Source organism: Aedes albopictus, chromosome 3, assembly GCF_035046485.1.
Source record: "Aedes albopictus strain Foshan chromosome 3, AalbF5, whole genome shotgun sequence".
In the NCBI taxonomy this organism is placed as follows: Eukaryota; Metazoa; Arthropoda; class Insecta; order Diptera; family Culicidae; genus Aedes; species Aedes albopictus.
Window position 1 is genome coordinate 290,707,829 of NC_085138.1, and position 9,736 is coordinate 290,717,564.

Consider the following 9,736-nt stretch of genomic DNA (forward strand, 5'->3'; position numbering starts at 1 on the left):
AAACGATATTATACAACAATTATACTGGTTGTCATTTTTTAATTATTCGTGGTATCATAAGGTGGATCATAAATCTATGATACTATGAATAATATTGATGATACCAACTATAATTTTCGAAATTTTGAAGTTAGACCGAATGGGTTGTTAAGTATCGTTACCATTCAAAAATGGTACTTTTCTCGAAGAAAAAAATTGTAAGACGATTGGAGATATCATTGCTGTATACATAATCTGCAGTATGATAAAGGGAATAAATAAAAACAAAAAGGAAATATTTCACCAAGTCGATTTCATCGACTTGAAAAAAAGTACACCACTGCGGGCATTCGTCAGGTTCTGTTAACCTCGTGAATGATACTGTAAATCGTTGTTTACGTTTCAGTTGTTTTTTTGGAAATTGTTTAATGTAAACGGGAATTGAACTGATGTCGCCAAGATCCACTCATTTCTCCATTACGCGCTATTCGAAACCACAAGGAACATCTACTCGCGAGTGGTTCGAAGACATAAATGTTCCGAAGATGGAGAAGCAGCCTAAAATACGAAAAGTGATAAAAGTGACCGCAAGTAAAATGAGACTCCGAAGAGACGACGGATCTTGTGGAAATGATTATACCACTGGGCAAATCTGAGCTTCGACGGAAAATGAACCGAAACGTTAATCATTAACACTATTCGCGTATCATTATCATAACTCTTTTAATACATGAATGATATTCAATAATGTATTTCTTTTTTTAAATAGCAAATTATTATTGCTTCTAGCATTACCATTACATGAATGTGCTCTTTAAAATATATACTATACCATGAACAGTACTTTTCTATTCGGGTAGTTTACAAAAAACACAAAAGGCAACACCGTCTGAAATGTAGAACTGTGAATAATCGTTATTTACCATATCGGTCAGACTAAGGCCTGAGTGTCCTCTGCTGTACATAGGAGTCGTCTCCATTTTACTCGGTCCATGGCTGTATGTCTCCAGTTCCGCTCTCTGCGAAAGGTCCGCAAATCGTCCTCCACTTGATCGACCCACCCAGCTCGCTGCGCACCACGTCTTCTTGTACCGGTTGGATGACTCTCGGATCCATTTTAGTCGGGTTGCTATCCGACATCCGAATGACGTGACCCGCCCACCGTAGCCTTCCGAACTTTGCGGTGTGGACGTTGGTTGGTTCTCTCAGCAGCTGATGCAGTTAGAGTTCTCCAAGTCGCGTCTTCCATGTGCACTCCGCCGTAGATGGTACGCAACACCTTCCGTTAGAAAACTCCAAGAGCGCGTTGGTCCTCTGCACGTAGAGTCCATGCTTCGTGTCCATAGAGTGTCTAATCAGCGTTTTGTAGATAGTTAACTTCCTGTCACAGCGAACTTTGTTCGATCGTAGAGTTCTGCGAATTCCAAACGCCTCGATTTCATCACAGCCGATAGAAAATGTTGGCGCGGTGAATCACTTTGCCATCATCATGTACTTTGTCTTCGACACATTAATGACTGATCCGATTTGCCTGGCTTCACTCTTCAGTCGGATGTACGTTTCCGCCATCGTCTCAAATTTACGAGCTATAATATCAACAAGGGGACTCCACCTGTCCCGACCATTCCGAGGATCCCTTTCCAACCGCCAACTGGGATCCAACCCAGTAGACCGACGCCACAACAGCAACGCTACCAGGATGTTCTCCCCGCGGCCCCGTACGGGTCGATTTCAGCCGCAGGGCACCGGCATGACCTACGTTGCCGATTCCGAACCCTTGGACCACTCCGCCATTCTCCGAGTCCACGCGCCACCACCTCTGTAGCTCCGAAACGATGTGGGTGATAGCCGTTGCAACGGCATTCCCGTCAAACTCATCGCTACACATCCTTTGGACAAGATTGTCCGGAGTTGTGTCCTCCCCGCATATGGCAAGCATGCGGTCACGCATTGTGCGAAAACGCGACACGAACAAAACGTGTTACGCCGTTTTCTCTAAACCAGCACAAACCGGACAAGTTGCTGTATCCTGCTCTTACCTATTCGTGAAGAAATGGGTAAGATCAGGAAGCGGGGAAAGTGGCAACATCGACCATGTTCAGCATCCTAGGTTCAACCCTTGGGCCTTGGTTCAACCTATTTCATTGAACTGGACTACATATTTGGAAATTTTTCAAAAAATCCGCAATATTTTTATTATAAAATCTAGCATCAAAGTCTGCTTCGATTGATTTATATGTTTTCATGATCCATGTCTCCGACGAAGTCATGTCACCGAGTGACAAAACCGATAAAACTCAGAATCTCAGGGAAGAATTAACAAATTTGAAAGAAAATTTGCGTCAATCGCAGTCGGACATTCAATACTTGAAGGTAACCGAATTTTCATTTGTTGATTTGCAGGATTGGCACTTCTATATTTATTTTCAAGGAAAAACTGAACGAAATGGCTTTATCGAAGCAATACTTGATCAATGATTTGCATCAAACAATTTTTATAAATGACAAGCTTTCCAGAAAGTTGAGCAGACAAAGGTAAGTTTCCTACCGCAATTTATTGGAGAAAGAGTTAAAATTTTCTTTGCAAGGCATTACTTTACCGAGGAAAACGAATTGTTGAAGTTGGAAATGGAGCGTATAAAGTTATATCTTCAGTCACAGCAGGTAGTATAATGCGCTGTCCTTATACAAACTACCCCGGAACTCTAACTTTCTCACCATAATCATCCACAGAGATCGTTACATGCATCCAACCGCAAAATAGCACGTCACATGCGTGGCTGTGCCGGCACCCGTTTTCGACTGGGCGAGATGTTCCTCCGGATGCGCTCCACAAAGCGCCGGTACGAAAGACGACGGAACCGCTACCAACAGATGTGCTTTGAGTTTGCTGCCAACGTACGGGAGCAGAATCGCTACATGCTGGCCGCGGTTGAGGCAAAGCTAAGCAATGAGAGCATCACCACATGCCACCGGCAGTATCTGGATCTACTGACACGATGTTCCCAGCTGTTGCACGAGAATATGAACCTTAGACTGTTGGCTATGAACAAATTGGACGAAGAGGAACGTCCCCCGCACAAAGTTCGTGCCGAGGTGGTGGAAATCTCCGAGCCGGTAAGATTGGATAGAAATTTGTTGGTGATAAGTTTGCTTCATGTATTTATTTTTTGCTTTGAAGGACCACACTTCCACCGGATCCGATGAGACAATTTTTAAGACATATATAAAAACTCCCAAAAAGCAGCGTCCGCAGTCAGTATGAGCTTTGAAGAATTGAAGTAAGGCAGCCCCAAGTACAGATAAAAGGCTGAATTAACAATATGGTCCTCTAATTTTTACAGTCAAATTGCTCAGCCAAGCACATATTTTGCACAGTTTTCCCATCAGTATAGCTCGGGTTTTCAGTACCTAAGACGTTATTATCAAATATGATATATTTGATAACGTTTTTGTATAGAATACAACAGTTGTTTTAGAGGCATCATTCAACCAACAACGTTCTTTGTGAACCAGATTACCAGTCCAACCAGAAAATACAATCAGCTCATTTCATTTCAATTAATTCCATTATGCAGGTGTAGCAACTTTGTAGCATGTGCAAGCGATAACAGTGGACCAACTACGTCCTGTGTGAAACAATAGAGTGAGTAATTTATGTTCTGTAGAATCATCCATTCCTCACCAACGGTGATATAGCGATAGAAGGATGCTTGGTATATTGGCATTTTCTTTGTTCATCTACGTATGTGTTGATGAATAATATATCTCAAGTTTCGAAATTGATTAAATCAGTAACAAATTTTGAAAACGACGTATAATCAATGGTGTAGCATTGATTATACGTCGTTTTCAAAATTTGTTACTGAAATTACCTATTACTGCCTATTTATTGTTCATTAGGATTTATTAGGGTGCGGCTTGGGGTGTGATTTTTTTTTTCGAAAGTTGTTGAAAACTGGAATTCGTGTGCTCTTCTAGAGTTACTTTATTATGATACCTTGATAACTTCAAAGTAAATTAAACCGAAGGCGAGAGTATGGTGGAGTGGAGTGGAGGGAACGTAGAGGAACCGGAATGGCCCATAAAGCCACAGCTATGCAGGCCTTGCTATCTCGAGTATGACTATCCGGGAGATGGTAGTGTCGTGACTGGTTGAAATCGGAAAGCGATTCCAACCTAAATCAGCAACACATCCGTTGCTCTTCACAATAACCGATCGACCTCTCTAAAATAAAAGCTCTCATTTTTGAGTAGCGCCCATGCCGCACAGGGACTGTGTTGGAAACACACATTTTTTTAAATTGCTCGTACGCTCACATTTTTGCAAAATATCAATATTTTTCGGTATTTGAAGGTGGTTTATAAACCCAGTGAGGTTGCCATGTCGAAATTATTGCAAAATACATGCTCATGTGAGCGTACGAGCAATTTTAAAAAAATGTGTGTTTCCAACACAGTCATGTGCGGCATGGATGTTTACTAAAAATGTGCAGGCCGAACACATTTTTGAGCGTACACTGAACGAAAATATCCGCCTTAAAACGTATGAAATATCATTCCCACTCACATGAAACAGGATCCGCCCTATTTTGAATGATTACCGCAACCGAATGAAAAATCACGGCTTTTTTAAATGAACTAACAATCATTCACTGTCTTACTATCACGATCCTAACTGCATGAACCATCATTCGAAAATTGAATGACGAGCAATCGGAAGAGAATCATCCACAAACTGGATGATGCTCGACTCGCGCGTGCCCCATAACGCGTATCATACCATCGTTGTATGGGCTTTCCACTGGAGTCCGTCTTATGCTGAAACGCTCTGACATGGAGCCTGAGCGATGAGCTGGTTCTTTTTGCATCGACCGGTAGCCATTGTTGGTGCCGTGTTGGTAATTAAAGTAGCTCAATTCTTTTAACCAAAGTTTTCGGCTTTCCCGATCGGTCCAGGAACGCAATGGAAATTGTTTTGACTTCGTTGGGCATACATCATCTTCCTGTCCGCTGGACGATGTACACCAAGGAGAATACATTTTACTAAGGTGGCGCAGATAAACATTGCAAACCACTGGTTGTCTCTTCCACTCTTCTGGTGTTCTTATGCAACTAAAATAGTGACGTCACTATTTCAGTTCCATAAGAACACCAGAAGAATGGAAGAGACAACCAGTGGTTTGCAATGTTTATCTGCGCCACCTTAGTAAAATGTATTCTCCTTGGATGTACACATCATGCAAAATGGTCATTGGCAGATGAAGCTCTCAGTTAAAATCTGTAGAAGTGTTGATAGAACAAGCTGAAAATCAAGCTTCATCCCAGTCGGGACGTTACGCAAAGAAGAAGAAGAATAAGCATCTTATACAGAGTGAATTTCGTTTGAGTTTCCAATTTACTGGACCTAAGATGGTTTTGCAATCTGTAAAAGCTTCTTTCGCAGCTGCAATACGCCTTTTCATTTTACGGGAAGCGATCACAAGTGGTGCCAGACAAACAAGTTCGTCAAAAACTTCAAACATATCTCCATCAACCATTACTTTTGTACTTATACCACTAGGCCTGCCTTGGCGTCTATCAAGTATTTCGTCTTAGTTGAGTTTATCTTCCAGTCTATTCTCGTTGTTTCCTTTTTCAGAGGAGCATAAGGTTCCTCCGATGCCGACTATACGACTGGATTTACGACCTGTGATGATACAGTTTCTTACCGATTTTGACAACACCTGTTTTTGTCTACTCCCGATTTTGGCAACACCCGTTTTTGGCAACATTTCCTTCCCGATTTTGGCAACACCCGTTTTTGGCAACAATTTCCTACCGATTTTGGCAACACCCGATTTTGGCAACAATTTTTTGCCGATTTTGGCAACAAAAAATTTTGACCAAAAATTTTTACCGAAAAATCGTTTGTATTTGTAAATGTTATTTTGTCCTAACTTTTGTTTAAAAAATCAAAATTCATTAAATTTTCCAAAATCGACAATTTTACAAATCATGACGTAATTTATGAACGTCACCTACATGGATCGTTTTATAGCTTGTGAATAGTCCATATTTATAATATAAGCCAAATTAACGCATAAAAGTTGAAAATTATCCACAAAATTTTTTTACCGATTTTGGCAACACCCCAATTTGGCAACATTAAATTCACCTCGTGTTGCCAAAATCGGTAAGAAACTGTAGTGCCATTCCTTTGCACGGCAGACCTCCTTGTCGTTCCTTCAAGTGCAATGTTCAACAGTAAGTTTGAAAGAGCTTCATCTTGCTTGGATCCATCCAAGGTCTTAAACGAGATAGACATTTCGTCTCCGATCCGAACACTTGATTTTGATCCATCCAACATTCAGCTTAATAAGCTTCATCGAAAAACCATACTCTGACATGATCTGCCAAATCCAGGGTGGCCACCCAGTCGGGAATTTCGGGAAACCCCGGAAAAGCTCGGGAATTTGAAATCACCGGGAAAACCTCGGGAATTGTTGATAGCCACCGGGAATTTCTAACATAGACACTCGGACAACTTCTAAAATTTATACAGTCTCCAGAAGCAAAAGTTCGAGATTCTTAGGGATATGCAATCAAAAACTGTTGAACTAAATAAGATAATAGGTGAACTGGTGTAAAAACCATTCTTGGACATTAATCAACATCTTGTCTTCGAGTAATGACAATTAAAGTGAATCATAGTGATGTTACCTAACATCACATTTCGAACAATTTCAAAGATATTCTAGAGAACTTTCTTATGGAAAGACTGGTTGAGACAAATATCAATATTTAGATTCATATGACACTTCTGAATTTCAGGATGTGTACATGTTCCAGAAAGCATCAAGCATCGTATTATGTTTTATGAAACAAAAAAAATATATAACTCAATTGTAAAAAAAGTCCTGGTATTGCTGTGTGCATTCAAAATGCAAATATCAAATGCGGGAGCACCAAATGCGGTAAGATTTTCTAACAAGTAACCCGATGTCAGTGGGAGCTTTCGAATCCTAGGTTGGCTATGGTTGCTACGTTGCCTTTGATAACATGTGTTACCGCGTTTGAAGCGCATTTGGGCACCGCTTGCATCTTGAACGCACACAGCAATACAATCTCTAAGAGAGTACTTCTGCCTTTGAGCGAAAAGTCCTTGAGAAATTCGGGTAGGAAGCTGATAAAATTTTTGATTAATTTCTTGAAAGAATTACTTCAAGAAATTATTGATGTAATGTCAGGGAAAATTCAACTAAAAAATTGTGAAAATCTGGATAAGTAACTTTGCTGAAAACATTCTTACAATTTAAAAATAATGAGTGAAAAACATTTGGAAGAATGTATGAAGGGATTTTTAGTATCTGATGGCATTCCTAAAAACACGCCTAGTGTAGATCATAAAAGTATTTCTAATATTTGGTTAAAAAAATTCATGAAATTCTTTGTTGTATTCTTTTGTTGAACTGGTGAAAAAAAAGTTCGACGAAAACCGGAGTCGGGAAAATCCCTTTTTTGTGAAGCTATAGCATAAATTCCCGGTGAAACTTCTGGTCCAGGAAATTCTGGAGAATGTAGAGAATTCGTAGTTTCTAGTTATACTTCCAATTGAAATTCTAACGGGAGTTCCAATGAGTATTCAAAAGCATTTGGAGCAATATAGTTGTATGATTTATGGAAGAATCCCCGAATAATTGATCTGCCTCTGAATTTTGATGAAAATACGTTCTCAAAAACAACTCTTTCAGGAATTCCTGGATTAATTACTGACATATCTAAAAATGTGAGACTTTCATATTGTAATCGCTGATGAAATAACTCAATGTTAGACAATTATCAGACAAAATCTAAGATTTCTTTAACCTCTTAAATTTCTCCTAAAATTCACGATTTCAGCCTGAAAAACCTGCCTGACTTTCTGCAGTAGCAATTTACGCTACTTTGACGTACACTGATTTCACCATAAGATTTTTTTAAAAATTGTTTCCAAAATTCTTTCATGATTAATCTTTCCAGATATTTCGCCAGAAGTTCATCTAGAATGTTTTTTCTGGGTACCGTCGTTCGGGGTGACATTTGGCCTAGAGGGTAACATTGGTCCATCGATCCCACGGATTCAATATAAGTCAGAGAGTCCGACTGTGGATGCAAAGTATCTTAGAATTATGTATTCTAGTAGTCTAGCACACATCATGCATTCCCATCGTATCGTAAACGTGCGGAATAGTGGCCCAATGCTACCCCTTTTTGGCCCAATGACACCCCGCACGACGGTATTCTGTTTCAAGTACTTACCATGATTTTTTTTGGAGGGGCTTTGAATATTACTAAGAAATCCACCTATTATTAGATTCGTACAACAAATCCTACAATCATAGTGTTTTCTCTAGGAATTTTGACCCCCTATGATTATCCTCTTTATTTTTGTTTTCTTAAATAACTGCATAATAAGTACTAGATGTCATCTATAAACTTAACGAATTTTTAATGAAGATGTCGTAACTTCAATGCCCATCATTGGATACGAGACAATCAGATCAAACAACACATGACTTAGCTAAATATTTAGTAACTAATTCACTATAAACTAATTTACTTATAAATTTTCAGGGTCATATGAACACTATGTCAAATCCAAGGATTTGAAAATATTTAATATTATTTCTCTTAAATGTTCCTTAGTAGGTTACGTTTAATTTTCACTGTAAATCATTATATTTCAGAATCGGGATTTTTTTTAAAAAAGCTACCGGGAAAACCGGGAAAAACTCGGGAATTTTATTTGCCGCTCTGAGTGGCCACCCTGAAATCGTACGCTGCTTCAAAATTAATAAAAAAATTGGTGCATCTGCAAGTTATACTCTCGAATTTTGTATAGGATCATCCGCAGGTTAAACATTTGTGATGTCACTATCGTTGATCGGCCCTAGCGAAAACCAGCCTGTTATTCGCCGACGATGGATTCCTTAAGAGTTTTCAGTCTGTTGAACGAGGCGTGCGACTGTATCTTATACGCCGAAATTAGGATATTCCTTTTGTAATTAGTACACTCGAGTCTGGGCCCTTTATTGTGGATTGGACATATGGGGCCATCCAACTTACTGATGGGAAGTTCTTAACAGCATGGACATCAGTACTTAAAGGAATTGTTTGTTAACTATATTTTTAGGATAACATATATATTGCTTTAAAAGTAATTTCTGAGCACATGAACAGGTTATGCAAGTTATAATTTTGGATACATTATTTGCTGATCAAAACGACCATCTGACATTTTTTTAACGATAGTGATCTAAATTGGGACTAGATTGTTCTAAACTGACATCCCTGTAGTATAACTCTCAGAAATGATTGACATACACCTCCTGAGCTGTTTTTTTTTCAGACTCACTTCCTTTCGAAACCCAACTATTTCGAATTCAAATTGATTCTTTCCCTGTTATCACGAACAGAAGCATGCAAGCCATAAGGCAATGTGCTGAGTGTACGACCATATTCAAAATTCAATGAGAGCGGCTTATTCAACAGCATCTGTCGTCAGTGCTACTCCCCTGACGGTGTCACTTGTTTTTGCTGGTAGCACATGGAAAACTGAATAAAAAAGTCGAATATTCAAAGATAAGGGAGACTTGATAGAACACTCCCTAGGTGAGTCACTTTATCTTTATGAGCAATATGTCAATCTTATATGGTGCTCATTGATACGAAAAATGTTGTAAATTGGCGACCGCGACAAAATTTAAAAAAAATGTTTTGCAATAATAAAAACAAC

The 9,736-nt window shown here is 39.3% G+C and overlaps 1 protein-coding gene across 1 annotated transcript; it reads left to right on the forward strand.

Moving 5' to 3' along the window:
- The first annotated feature begins 2,195 nt into the window (after positions 1-2,195).
- Positions 2,196-3,480, forward strand: LOC109418730 (uncharacterized). The gene is made up of 5 exons (XM_019692961.3): positions 2,196-2,352; positions 2,411-2,514; positions 2,568-2,643; positions 2,713-3,096; positions 3,161-3,480. Exons 1-5 carry the CDS (start codon positions 2,224-2,226, stop codon positions 3,242-3,244), a joined length of 777 nt encoding a protein of 258 aa, XP_019548506.3. The 5' UTR covers positions 2,196-2,223; the 3' UTR covers positions 3,245-3,480.
- Positions 3,481-9,736: the final 6,256 nt, after the last annotated feature.

Bases quoted from the DNA above. Each gene is read 5' to 3' on its own strand.
- LOC109418730 (XM_019692961.3), top strand. From the start codon at position 2,224: ATGATCCATGTCTCCGACGAAGTCATGTCACCGAGTGACAAAACCGAT. The intron at 2,353-2,410 runs GTAACCGAATTT...TTTATTTTCAAG, and splicing joins CGGACATTCAATACTTGAAG to GAAAAACTGAACGAAATGGC. The intron at 2,515-2,567 runs GTAAGTTTCCTA...TTTCTTTGCAAG, and splicing joins AGAAAGTTGAGCAGACAAAG to GCATTACTTTACCGAGGAAA.